The sequence below is a fragment of the Numenius arquata genome, chromosome 15 (genome assembly GCF_964106895.1).
Source record: "Numenius arquata chromosome 15, bNumArq3.hap1.1, whole genome shotgun sequence".
Classification (NCBI taxonomy): domain Eukaryota; kingdom Metazoa; phylum Chordata; class Aves; order Charadriiformes; family Scolopacidae; genus Numenius; species Numenius arquata.
In genome coordinates this window covers 14,787,409-14,801,525 of record NC_133590.1, presented here as the reverse complement: position 1 = coordinate 14,801,525, position 14,117 = coordinate 14,787,409, and the positions used below count along the sequence as shown (strand labels likewise).

The 14,117-nt window shown below is 41.8% G+C and overlaps 2 protein-coding genes across 2 annotated transcripts in view; one reads left to right on the top strand and one right to left on the bottom strand.

Annotated features, from left to right (window-relative positions):
• Window positions 1-2,588, top strand: part of INSYN2A (inhibitory synaptic factor 2A) — a 28,863-nt gene extending 26,275 nt beyond the window's left edge. The window contains exon 3 of the mRNA XM_074159129.1: window positions 2,405-2,588. Within this exon, the coding sequence (XP_074015230.1) occupies window positions 2,405-2,588 (184 nt within the window). The remainder of the gene's footprint in view (window positions 1-2,404) is intronic.
• The window catches only part of DOCK1 (dedicator of cytokinesis 1), a 298,792-nt gene that overhangs the window by 195,340 nt on the left and 89,335 nt on the right, over window positions 1-14,117 (bottom strand). Inside the window, exons 26-27 of the mRNA XM_074158901.1 lie at window positions 12,089-12,216; window positions 9,212-9,307 (exon numbers count right to left, since the gene is read on the bottom strand). Coding sequence (XP_074015002.1) covers window positions 9,212-9,307; window positions 12,089-12,216 — 224 coding nt within the window. The remainder of the gene's footprint in view (window positions 1-9,211; window positions 9,308-12,088; window positions 12,217-14,117) is intronic.

Sequence of the window (14,117 nt, the reverse complement as noted above, 5' to 3'; positions counted from 1 at the left end):
CACAGAAAACCAGAATATTTACCACAGACAGCATCTGAGTGGTTATACTTGTTCACAAAAGCAGCTTCTCCATTTGCATTGGAGTTTGACGCACAGGATAAAAATGAGATAGGCACTGAACATGGAGAAGCTCCAACCCGAGGCTCTAAATTAGGCAATATTGTAAGTAAATGAACCTTTAGTACGGCCTAATTAGATGTGTCAGGCAAACATTTGTGATAGTAGTAATATATAATATAGAGATACCTCTCTTGTTTTTGTAGGGCTTATTCACAATGGTCAGTCTATTGAAAAATACTATTTCATTTAAGGGAAAACACTTCTGAAGCCAGTAATTATAATCCCCATCATGCGTAACGCCAGAATATATCGTCCTCACTAATTAACTTTATGGAGTTATCACGGGGAGGCTTCAAAAAGAGACAAAACCAGACAAAGTTTGGGAATGAAGAGAGCCACGTGGCACAGGGTATTTCAAGAAAAGGTCACGTTGAGAGGGAAACCTGTAGATCCTTAGGATACGAAAATAGCACTAAGCAAACCAAAACCATCAGAGCTGTGACAGGTGACAGAATCGAGTTCCCGAAGGCAGGGATGGGAAAAGGCAGAGTCTGCAGGGAGTATCTGCTGCTACAACAAAATTACAAAGAAGTCATACAAATACGTAACACTTGCTGAATTTAATATAAGATATAAAGACCAAAAATAAAGTCAGCTAGAGTGAATTTAGAAAGATACGTGAAAAATTACAGAAAAAGGGTTTTGTCTTATTACAGCACAAACAGACACTCAGTAAAACCTGAGGTTTTCAAGCAAACAAATCGCTGCCTGAAAGGAGCAGTTACATTAAAAAACCTACAGAGCCAGATAAATTGATCTTGATAAACAACAATCAATTACCCTGCAGAATTTACAGCTATAAACGCTGAACTAATATGAATGTTTTCATTCAGCCTCTTTATACTCTTCACAAGTAAAATATTTCACGTTGCTGCGAACGGCTGAAAGACAGCCTGAGCTGCGCTGCACACGCTTTTATGCGGTAGAAAATGGTAATAACATGGGTTTTGTCATACGGACTAGAACCAAGACAGTTTTTCTCTTGAAATTTATCTTTAATAGAAATTGATTATGAAAAAAAAGTTACTCTGTTCAGCAAGGTTTTTTTGTTTTTGGTTGTTTTTTTTTTTTAAACAATTTACCTTCTACATCAATTTCAAGCAGCTCTGAAGAGATTCCCCCTGCAAGAGTAACATTTGGAAAGGAGCAAAAATGAAGCCTGCCAATGCCTCGGCTGAAATCCCTTTTTTCTTCCCCCCAAAAATTATATCGAGAAACAAAACTATAACAAATACCAACTTCTGCACAGATTTCCGTACCGCTGTAAATGGGGTTTGGAGAGCTTTTAGAGGAGAATCTATTTCATGCCACGATTCTCTCCCTGTGTCGCTGAAAGCATTTATGTGGTGGGGCCTTCACAATCGACTGATATCCCAATTTTACCCCAAAATTCATGCCGCAGTTATCTAACCAACTGCTTTCTGCCAGTTAAACGGCAAACAAGAAGGTGTTATCAAGTTGAAGAGGGCACTGTTATTTCATTAGCAAGACCAGATATTAGATTAATCGGGCGGCCTGGAGTGTGGAGCTGCGGGAACAGGTTACCCAACAGAGCCACCTCCTGCAAAATCAATAACTCATAGGTTTAGTTCCAGCGTAGAGCTGAAATGGTAAAAATTATCTGCTTTGATTTAGAATGTCTTTTTACTGCTTCACAACATGGAGGTGGGGAAAATATTTTGAATATTTGAACTCTTACCTATATGTATTTCTCTCCTCCACTATTAGAAAGTTTATCCAGATCACTCCAAATCACTGAACTCTGACACTCCTGCTCAGGATGTGGTTAACCGTTAAACCAGGCACCGCCAGAGGAAAAAAAACAACCAAACACCAAACCAGGCACCACCAGATGCAAAAAAAGACCTTGTACCTTTCCAGCACCCATGTCTAGGGCTTCACTCGGAGTCCTCGTAGGCAGAATCTTCAGCGCTTCAAAAACCCAAAGCACAAAATCATCCCAAACTTCTCCTAGCATCTTTGATTCCCTCTTCTCCACCCCAAGACGAAAATAAAATCTTCCATAATCCTCAAGCCCCCCTAAACAGCAGGGAGAAGTTTGCACAATCCCATTCCTATTTCTCTTTCGTAATATGTCCTTTTTTGACCTCCCTCTGCCCCTTCACTGCTGGTGCAGGAAATGTGGAAATCCAATTTAAACACTTATTTTGTATTTAGATTTCATAAATTAAGCACTTGTATATTGGTGTCAGATATTGGCTTCATTGAAATCTTTCTATCATCGTAATGAGTAATTAATTGCTTTTTTCCTTCCCATTTTTAGCGTGGAATTGGATTTTAAACAGCAAGAAGATAAACTACAGCCAGTTTTGAGAAAACTTCATCCTATCGAGGAAACTCAGGTTGCACCTTTGCCTTATTCTCAGGAGAGCTACTCCTCTACTCCTAAGCAAAAATCCAAAACTGAATCAAAAAAGCATGGAAGATGGAAACTCTGGTTCCTTTAACCCAAGTCCGTTTCGTGTGGAGTTCAAGGCCTTCTTTGAAATAAATATTTGGAGTTCTATCAATCATCTATGACGGGATCTTGGTAGACTGGTCAGTGTTACCGGCAGCGTTCAGTTCTCACCGTATGTACCAAAAAGGCCTTTGTACCTATAGACTCATGTCCAGAAGCGAGGGGTTGGGTAACACCTTGCCAACTTCTCTTTGCGGTTCACCAATGTGGGATGTAAAACCTGAATTGAAATTTGTACAAAGCTGGAAAGTAAAACTATTTTTCCCCCCCTCCCCTTAGATCTGAAAGCGTCACGTTCTAGCCTGTTCAATGGTAGGCTGTCATCCTGTACACAGCTAAATATCACTATTGTTTTAAAGCCTTTTGGGGGTTTGGTTTATTGTCTCTAACCAACGAGGGGAAAAAACAAAAAGCAAGCGAGCCTTATGTTTGCAATGGTCTTCAGTTTTACAGATCCATGTTGAGCGGGGAGTGCAGTTTTCAGCACATAGATCCTGGACAAAGCACAATTTTTCATGTGGTCCAAGACCAAGAATAATCTCTAAGATGTGACTATATCTGTATATTTGCCTTCATGCGATGTAGACTTCACCCAAGCTATCCCATTTCGGCAGCGCACCGTCATGTCTAATTAAGCCATGTCCTCATCACCAGGAGAACAAGTTCCCTGCTCAGCTCCGAGGGGTGAGCGGCGAGAAACCCCCCCAAAGTCAGGACAAACCTTTCACCCCACCAAGGGGCAAGGCTACGGGACAATCATCTGTCCTAGAGCTCACTTTTTGTCTTTTTGTACCCAAAAGGTCTAAATGACACATTCTGGCACAGAAAAAGAAACCAAACCAAACCAACCCCACAAACAGAACAATCAAAAGCTCTACAGATTGTTGGCATTTGCCACGATTTAGTATCTTTTTGTGACGCAGCCTTTGGAAACCCTCTGCACTATCGCAGAAGGCACCAGAAAATTGATAGTGTGCGTTATGCTTGGCAACCCCTCTGGAAGGAGCAGTAATTTTAAATGCTATTTATTTAATAAGCTTCTCAGATGGGTTTCCCAACACATTATAATTTATATCTCAATCTATTAATTGTACTTGCTGAGCAACACACTTAGGGAAGAGATGTGAATTAACCCCCAAACCCCCTTATTTTATTTTTTTTTTTTTAAACATGACACTTAAAGTTTTGCTGAATTATAAACTCCAACTTTTTCTTTTAAGTTCTTCTACTGCCATGCAATTTGCATCTAATATGACCATTTGTGGAAAGTTTCCTGTGCTGGAAGTAGCCAAGGGAGTGAGAAGCTTTGTGGGTTTTTTTATTTTTAAAGATTTAAGATAATTTAAGTCATACAGTCTCATGTGACAAACTGTTTTACAAAGAATTGGTCTTGAAATTGCATCCCCTGCAGCATCAGTAGGATACAAATTCTTCAGTCTTTAGGAGGAAGAAACGTAGATCTGAAGTGTTTCCATTTACACTGCTTTTCCTCTTAGCTCAGCATCACACCCATTACTGCAAGAAAACTTGAGGAAAACAACTTATTTCCTCCCACCCCCACAAAGCAAAGAGCAAGAAAAGGAAGTTAAAACGGCAACAGAACTGCAGAAGATGTCTGTGTCCGCCCCAAAATGAACTGCAGAGTCATTTAAGGAAAAAAAAGTCACCTTTGCAGTGAAACTTCAAGAGAGCTCCGAGTTCTCGTGCACGAGCAAAGAAAATCCTGAAATACTCCTGTGAAAGCTGAAGGATTAGAAAAGGGGATCCTGTGGTACCAGGAAGGAAGTGCAATTGTTTCATGTGGAAGAAAAAAGTGTTATGTATTTTATACTGTTTTTAATTGAAAATCTAAAACTGTTTACGAGACAGCCCTCCCTACGTGTTTTAGAAACCCAAGCATTTCCAAACAAGAATTATTTTTTTTTTTCCTAAACAGAAATAAATATCAAATGTGGACATAACAAAAAAAATACAACAGGATTCAGTATTATTTTTAAATAGTGTTAATAATTAATGAACTCATCCATGCTAACATGCCTAGTTGTTCGGAGGGTTTTGTATAAGAAATCAAGCATCTCTCAATGGCAATCAATTACAAATCGTTAGAGTCACCCAATCAGTAGCTTTTTTCCCCCATAAACCTACTCTAAACGTTCTCGGGCGCAGGGACTCCGACACAAACCTGAACTGTTCTTACGTGCGATTACCGCCTCGTACAGAGACCAGTCTTCTGTAATCATTTCAAACGATAGAGGAAAATTCACCGGTGAAACATATAAGAGCTAAAAAGTGAAAGTTCTCACGGCGTGTTCTGTACATGTCCAGGCTATTTTCTTAAGAAGTTGCAAATTTTTAATTTTTTACATTTTTTTAAAACTGGAAAAGCTAACATACATATAGTCTTGCTTAAAATTACATATTGTGTTCTATCGTACCATACAATGTAATTTGTAATAAAATGTTTTTGCAAGTGTGTAAAATGTATCATATTGTATTACATTTAGAATCACTCAGGCTCAGGTTAGACACCGAGAGAAAACTCCTAATTCTTTAGAGCTTTTAGTTAAATGTGACTGACAAAGCTATTTTCACCCTGATGTAGAAGATCTTATAAAAATGCAGGTATGAGGTTATAACAGAGAAAAATGCATCTTTACTTTCAGCGTGGCACATGCCGTAGCTTTGCTGAGTTCACTGACAATACCATGCACTCTCATACACCGATTTGCTCGATGCACTTCTCCCATATCATGCTTTAAAACAAAAATACTTTTTAGTCAATAAATACTGCAGTGATTTTATATTACTCGCTATTTTCTGAATCCATATAATTTCCATTGAGCAACAGTTACATTCTTTGTTTTAGAGCTATTAAGAAACACTATTCATGTGAGTATCACTTGTTTTCTTAAAGAAAAAAGTCACTGTAAAAATAATTAAAAAAAAAAAACAGGATAAACTGAAAAAAATCATGATTAAAACTGAAAAATCCTACCATCGGTACAAAGTGTTTGCTTTTTCTTGATTAAGATGCAAAACCACCGTCTACGCCTTTAATTTCACTCCATGTTTTAAAGGTTAATCACTTTTTCAAAATCAAATAGGTTCATTTTTCACAAACGCTTTCGAATCAAGCGCGCTGTTAGATTATACCGTTTCTTTAGCATCCGTCTAACAGCCCGTGTTACATATTACCACCGGAATTTGTCAGCTGGATTGCCACCGGAAATATAACCCTTACACCGACACGATGCTCTTCTAGTTGAGCGGAACAGACCGCATGGAACAATTTTTAGTATTATTTCAGCATCCATAAAATACAACTGCGGTTCATTAAAATACCTGGAGCGCTGGAAACTTGCTGTCAGTGCGTTTGGGTGAACGCAGTTTGTCCCCGTGACCGGCGGTAGGGCCGATTCCACGCCGGTTCGCTGCACCGGTGAGATCACATCTCACAAGATAAAAAAGCCCAGATGGAACAAAATCGTGGCCAGCATTCAAACACCACTTCAGTTCTTCGTGAATTTAGTTTGAGATACACAATTTCAAACGTTTTTGAAAGATATGAAAATATGCAGTTCAATAAAACCAAGTATAATTTTTTCACATCGTGGAAGTCTGGTGAAGAACACAAAACTTTCTCCCCAACGTTTCCGACCCATCAACCCTAAACTCGACAGATTTTAAGGCAGAGAAAGACAATTTACATCTAGCTTCAACTTCACAAGAACTTTTGCCCTAGAACTCTCTCCCGTGACCCTCAATAACTTGTATTTTACTTAAATTTGCATTTTCCTGCCTTCCAGATAGGCATCCTGCCCTGAAGACGCCAAGAGATGGAGAATCCACCACTGCCTTTGACTGATGGATTATTGCAGCGTTCACTTCCCGCATCTGCTCTACTTCACACTTGTCACTCTCCCGTGCTGTCACCTCCTCCTCCCTGTGACAGCCGTCATCTCCACCCTCCAGAGATTCTCCTTCACTGTCACCCAGGGGCACCTCTAAATCTTCTTTTCTATTAACCTCAGCCGGCTTTCACATCTCGCACCACAAATCACTGACTTTCTCTACTTTCTGCAGCGTTTCTCTTTTGGTTTACCACATCCTTATTGTGAAGCGTAGAGGCGGGGGGCAAAAAGCGACAAGGGAAACGCTCCACTCATCAGTAAAGTCATAAAGGGAATCAAAAATAGCATTTTTCCCCTCATCCCAGCAGGTGTTCACATTGATTTTGTTCACCACATACCACTACGTGTCCTTAAGAGCCACTACGTGGCTCTTAAGGACACGTAGTGGTATGTGGTGAACAAAGGCCTCCTAGGAATTGAGCCACTTCCCACCCTCTTTGCTCTTACATCTATGAACTAGATTATTTATTTTTTTTCTCTATCAAAATGGAATTTAATTTGTTCCACCATAAAGAGGAACCAAGGTTGTCTGTTTCACAGACAATGACGATACAGTTGCACGGATCTGCCAAATGAAGTATCTCCCAAAAACTGTACAGACGGGGATCCGAAAACCCCATCTGGATGTCAATTCTGAAATTAAAGAGTTCAGCAACTGGTTTGTTTTTCTTGGCTTGGTAAATGAAAACCAGACCAAGCTGCTGACCACGAGGAAGCAGGGAGTTGTCATGATTCGCTTGGGACCTACCATCCTGGGCGGCCAACTCAGATTTACTGGAGGAGGCCAACGCGTTGACTCGCCTGGAACGCAACAGTCTTCAAAAGTTACCGGGCAAGGAAAGAGGTGGGTTTAAATTATCCTTCAAAGCCAGGATATCCTTCCTCCCAAGGAAGCATCCTCAATTCCCCTTTTTTAAGGCAACACGTTCTTCAGCAGGAAAGATTTTGTCAATGTTCTTATAGGATCAAGTAAAAATCACCAGGGAGACTTCCAGCCGAAAAAGTAGCCGAAAATATTGAGTATTAAACTAGTGATGACTTTTTTTTTTCTTGCGTGTTAAAAACTCCTTTGACAGGGCAGGCTGGAAACCAACGCTCACTTCCAAGGATATAAATCCACTGTTTTCGCTGAAACAACCTGTAGAAGTGACCAGACTGTGCCTAATCTTCGTTAATACAGACACCGGGGAAAGGGAGGGTTTCAAGCGATTTCAAGCTGTTTTCATGATCACTCCCGATATTTTTAATATAGTTCCACTTATTTAAAATATATACAAAGTTTTCAAATATAATTTGATAAATGCAAAAGGTATAGTTGACATTTTACAATATCATCTAAATCACGTTCATCAAAACAGTAATTAATTCACATTCAAACTGTAAGTGAAGAAGGTTCCTCTGTGTGTGTCTTACAAGACTACGCCTTCTCCCCAGTGGGTTCTGAACCCTTGTCCAGAAAGATATTAAAAATCTATTCTGCTTATTATTAATAATTTCTGTGGTAACACCCAAAGAAACAGTAAGATATAAACCTCCCGAGTTCCTCCCACCGGTACCGCATCCAGCACCACAATACTCCGTACAAACGATCTCTACTTATAACCATTTCTTGCTCCACCAAGGATCCGTTATCACTTTCTTTGGACAAAAACTGTCGTTGCGAATCAAAGGGATAAAAGGGGAAGGTGAAAAAAAATAAAAGGTAGTGGATGACGCACTAAAGTCACCAGTAAAACTGCAGTCTGTTGCCGCCACCGGCACCACCGCAGCCAAGCAAGATGTGCCGAGGACAGAACGTCTTCTCATAAAGACTTGTATTTCTCGCAATTACAGCGAGAAATAAAATCGCAAAGAAAGGTGACATCAAAAAGAGAAAGCGTTAATGGACTCAGATACATCTGACTAACAAATAAACCCCCTTTTAAGAAAGAAATACAGTGTATTGAACCAAACCGAGCCAAATTGATGTAGAACAGATGAACGGCTGCTCAGACAGATGAGAAATCTGGTGCCCTCTGACCAGTTTCCTCCACATCAATTGCCAGAGGAAGAGCACAAGGTAAAGGCAAACACGCCGTCAGACTCCCAAAACCACACAAAGATCCATCCCCACTTCAGATATCAATAGGCCTCGTTATTTTTATCATTATTTAGACCAATATTAACAATACAGTTGAAAAACTCCAATGTCGGGCTTTAAAACCACAGCGCTATCCCACCGAAGTGGGACACGAGAACTCGGAGCCACTCCATCAGCCCTTCCTCTAGGTTTTTAAAACATAATAGTTTTGGGATCTATTCTTCAATGACTCAAATACCACCGTGATCTTGGTTATCTCAGCTGTAGTCATAAAAGGCAAGTAAATACTTGTAGAGTCAAGCGATTGCTAACATAGGAACAAACACACGTCTCTCATTTCCACACTCTTCAGCCAGCTAATTGCACGTAACACACCATTTTGGTTAACACCGACACCTAAAATCTGGCTGGTCACCTGGACACCGCTATTTTTTAAGTATTTTTTCCTCCCCCTGTGTAAACCACAGAAAAATTACACGCCAACGTTTTACAGCTTAGTGAACACAAAGGCAGTTACGGAGGGTTTTGATTGCTCCGGGTCACCTGGGATCTAAATGCTATTACAGTCGGGTTCAGAAAGATGTGACAGAGGTATTTAAGTTGACATCAAGAGACACTTACAATGAGCTCCGAATCACGTCCCATGGAAATGACTGTTCTGTTTACTGTCCTCAATAGCTTTTCCATGATTATCTGGACGTGTCGTTGCGTCGGCCCCTGAGGGAAAAGAATAAATTAGTGGTAACTAAGTACAACAGACACCCAGTACAATCGAACTATTTCTCTTTGCCTTTAAATCCACAGTTAAATAAAACATCCCTCACCGCTGCTGAGGAAAAGCAGTCTCCCATTTCAACAAACGCCATGCAAAGTCCGTTTCACTAATACATGGTCCTGACTAATTAACATGTACTTTTACAATCATTTAAATGTAAAGCAAGTCCCTAGAAATATAGAAGAGCCTATGACAATTAGTTACCTAATAATTTTATTTTCCTAAGCCATTTTTCCAACATGAGAAGCCCACAGGCATTAATAAATCTGGGGGAGGCTACTCTGAAACAGCTCAATTAAAAGAAAACAGAAAAGCCAAGCAAAACTTTGGTTAAGGAACTTTAATTTCAGCCAATTTATAGTAATATTTCTGTATTAAAAATAATCTGCCACTATTTTTGAAAGAGCTGAAAATGAAATACTTAGTGCAACTGGCTTTTAAGAACAAGTCCGTAACCTCACGCAGAACGATGCCTACAGGAGCTGGAGCCAAAAGCACGTTACAAGGAGAAAGGGAGAGATGAGCTTTGCTCCCATTTTTACTTTATAAACCGGCTTCTGCAGAGTTTCCATTGGTCTGAAGGAGAAGACTTCAAAAGGGGGCTGTGAGATGGAAAGGGGAAACCATTCCACGGCCAACATCTGTAAGTGTTTTCCCAGATAATTATCTAAACGAAGCAGCATCTTTATGTTGCTTCTTGACCATCAAACAAACATTCCGATGAACCATTTTCTTTCTTGCCCTTGGATACAGACAATAACCCACATTTAGCATTGGATTATGCTGAATTACCAACAGCAGATTTGCATATATAACAAATATATTTGCATACTTGAAGAAGGAGCCACCATCAGTGCACACACACAGCTACCGCTCCAGCAGAGGCTCTTCCCGCTGCTGACAGATGTGTCTTTGGGATAAACCTTACAATTCTGGCACCAAATGCATCTGCAGGGAAGAATCTCTCGGTCCCTTGCTCCACTCCATCCTTCAGCTCTCCAAGACTTTCCTCCTCTCCTACGTGTTCCCTCCAAGACCTTCCTCCTCTCCTATGAGTCCTCTCCAAGACTTTCCTCCTCTCTTCATTCCCGGCACTTGTCCTGTTCCTGCCCATTTTTCCGTTTTATTTTACACGGCTCCTCACTCACAGCGTCTCCGTCCTTTCCTTGTCCCCTTCTCCATCCCCCTGCTTCACCGGCAAATGGATCTCTATTTTTTCTTAACTGGCTGCAGCTGGGCTCAGCCCAGGAGAGGGACGAGCTGCAGGTGAGCTGCCACCACGGGGAGAGACGCAGCCAACGAAAAGCGACAGGAAGCAACCACACTGTCAAAAACAACTTCTTTTTTTTTTTAAAAAACAAGCCAGTTTCTGAAGCGGTCACACAGAACTGCTTCTAAAAAGAAACCAAAATGAGAACGAGCCCAGAAAAACACAGGCAAATAAGATGCTGGACCTGATGTGAGCAGCTGACCCCTGGGGTCCTTTCCAACTAAATTAGCGTAGATTCTGGGCAGGATGAAGGTCCAGGCAGCAGCCTCAGCAGCACAAGACAGCACGGACTCACTGCGGCTCTGCGGCAAAGCCCCAGCGTGTGCAGATTTGTGTGAAGTCAAGAGAAGACAAAAAAAAAAAAATAAAATAGGGACTCTTACGCAAGCTCCACATGTGCAGAGCAGCCCAGGGCACCGCGCAGGTTCTCACGCGTTCACGGCCTGAACGGATACGACAACCCCACCAGTTACAATATTCACGCAGAAGCCACCACCTTCCGATTCAGGTTACTTCTTACCGGGTGGAGGATTCTATCAGCTAACTTTAAAAGGCACTTCAAAAAGCTAAACAAGTTTGCTGCGCTGACAAAAGTGTATGTTTCAGCCCGGAGAAAAGGAGGCTGAGGGGGGACCTTATTGCTCCCTACAACTCCCTGAGAGGAGGCTGTAGCCGGGGGGGTCGTTCTCTTCTCCCAAGTCACAGGTGATGGGGCAAGAGGAAACAGCCTCAAGTTGCGCCAGGGGAGGTTCAGGTTGGATGTTAGGAAGAATTTTTACACTGAAAGGGTTATCAAGCATCGGAATGGGCTGCTTGAAGTGGTTGAGGCACCATCCCTGGAGGTGTTCAAAAGACGGGTTGACACGGTGCTGGGGGACATGTTTAGTGATGGGTTTTTTGTCAGTTGGGTTGATGGTTGGACTAGATGATCTCGAAGGTCCTTTCCAACCTAGATGATTCTATGTTCATATATTTATATATATATAAAAATATATATATGTGTGTATACACACACACCCCCCTTTCAGACTGGCCTAGCAGCCCACTATCAATAAAACTCAAATGTGCATTTCCCAAAATGCTCATGGGGAAAAAAAACAAACAACAAATAAAACCACAAACCAAAAAATCCCAGTATTTTCCACCTGGCAGAGGCTACACACCATGTAAGAGAAAGGCTGAAGTCCCTAAGAATATCTATTTACTCATCATCTAACTAATGTCTGGAAATTTGTTACTGGATGTGCCTCAAACAGTAAGAAATGTCCTGAGATGTCACACAACACGCCCTCATCACTGGATACCTAAAAAGAAGACCTAGAAGAGACTGGTTAGGAGGAAGGGGAGAAAATAATTTAAAAAAATCTAAGCCATCAGGTGTTACCTGCTTAATTCATTCTATTAAGATGCATTTCTTTTAAGCGCTAATCATCACAGACCGTAGGATACTAACCACATCTTTCTTGTAAAGCACTTCCAGGATGTTACTCAGCAACTGGCAACAAGCCTCCAAATCTTCTTGTCTTTCCAAGTGATACTTGAGCTGATCTGTCATCGTTGGCAGCAGGATTTCCCTGCAGTCTGCACACAAAACACAAGGTTACACACACAGCTTTATACAACTTCCCAGCGCTGCCTGAAGGGCCGATCTGCCTCAGAGCTTACGCAAGATAAAAACATCAGGAAAAAGAAGATAATTCCCAGATTTCCAGTCACCTGCTTTTCAATGAAAACCATAAAATATTGAAAAATTTTTTAAGTAACAATGAAGTCATTGGGTTAAGGATGCTTGGACGAGCCCGACCCTCCCACCCGCGCCACCACCAGCTCCAGTTGAGCAAAGCACTTGGGTGGTCTCGCTGGTGTTAACTGCCTCTGCTTAGAAATATTGATTAACTGGACCCAGCCGGGGCCGTCACACAGAATTACACGAAGCCTCACGCTCGCTCGACTGGTTGAGCGTTGGGAAGGTGTGTTATGTGTTAGGTTTCCCTCACCGTAGCGGTTACCAGCGCAGCGTGGCCGAACTGCACACACACGGTTCACTGAGACGTACGATGTTCTTCAGATTAACTTTCAGGCATGACACGGCTTTCATAGCTCAGAAAAATGCTGCTGAAATACTTTATACTGGTATCGAGGTGTACTTGCCGGTACAGGACTTGTGGGGACAGAGAGGGAAGAGGAGGAAAAGGGATGTGGAGCTAAATAATGGAGCTCAAGGTTTCGGCTCAAGTCAAAAACATAAGGGAAGTAAGGTGAAGACCGATATTCCTAAACCTACCAGCAGGTAACCCCGGGGCACCGATCTAATCAATCTAATTAACGTTTAATCCGTGAATTGTCTTGCCCAGAGGGAGGGCAGGGACCCAGCATTCACTCCTAACCCGGGACCACGCTCTTTTTCTTTTAGGAGAGATGGCACAGAGCTCCCTGCCCTCTGTGCGGTGGCACCAGGAGACCAGAACCACGCACTTCTCATCCCCAAAAGTGGGAAGGAGTGAAGTTAAAACCTTTCATCCCCCCCCCCCCACCCCAATTCCCAGCCCCCAAATAATCCAAGCCCAAAGGAGGGGAACTGGTTATTCCTGTTCATCAGAGCCTGGTTTACTCAAGAAGAAATAACAATGATTAAATTAGGATTAAATTACGCAGCGTATATGCCATCAGCACAGTATTAAACCATATTTTGGGGGTGAGGGAAAGGAGAGCAGGAAGGGACAAGGAGGAATTAAGACCACTGAAAGAGCTTATTTACCAGGGTGCTCATTAAATGATCTAAAGCTATTAATACAAAAATGAAGCCTCCAAACTGCCCTAATATGGCAGACAATGATATATGTGAGTTTAAAGTAATAGTTTGCCAAGTTTTAAATACATAACCTTGGCTCAACAAAACCCCACAGCACCCCCTGAATAGGAAAAAAAAAAAAAAAAATAAAAAATTAAATTCTGAGTGAAGATCCAGCCGTTACATAAAGGAGGTTTTGCCGGTACGGACTCACCGTGCACTTCACAATCACCATTTTACTGCCACGTTAAACTTCTGAACTGCTCCAGCCCCCGATCACTTGCTCCTGTCCCAAAAAACGTCCCCTCCCTTGCTCAAGCGCCCAGACTGTTCTTACGTGACAGGAATCGCCAGGTGGATGCGGGTCAAAATTAATGACTAGTTTTCCATAAAAATTTCAAGCCAATGAATGGCCTCGTTCGGCTCAGTCCGTTCGTCCCAGGGATGCTTTGAGACCGCAGCCTCTGCATTTGTGGACCCTCAGTCTACGTCCTTACCTTCGGTTTTGATTAACTTAGAAAGAAAGGAGCAAATTACTTAAAAAACCCCTCACACAACAGGGGCGGAGCACATTCTTTTCACCGAAGAAGGGGAGGGGGAGGGGAAGAAACCCCAATGCCCAGTTGCCCAGCTCTCCAGCAAAGACACAGGAACGTGCCTTTGTGAAGCCCGGGAGGTGAATCAATCTTTA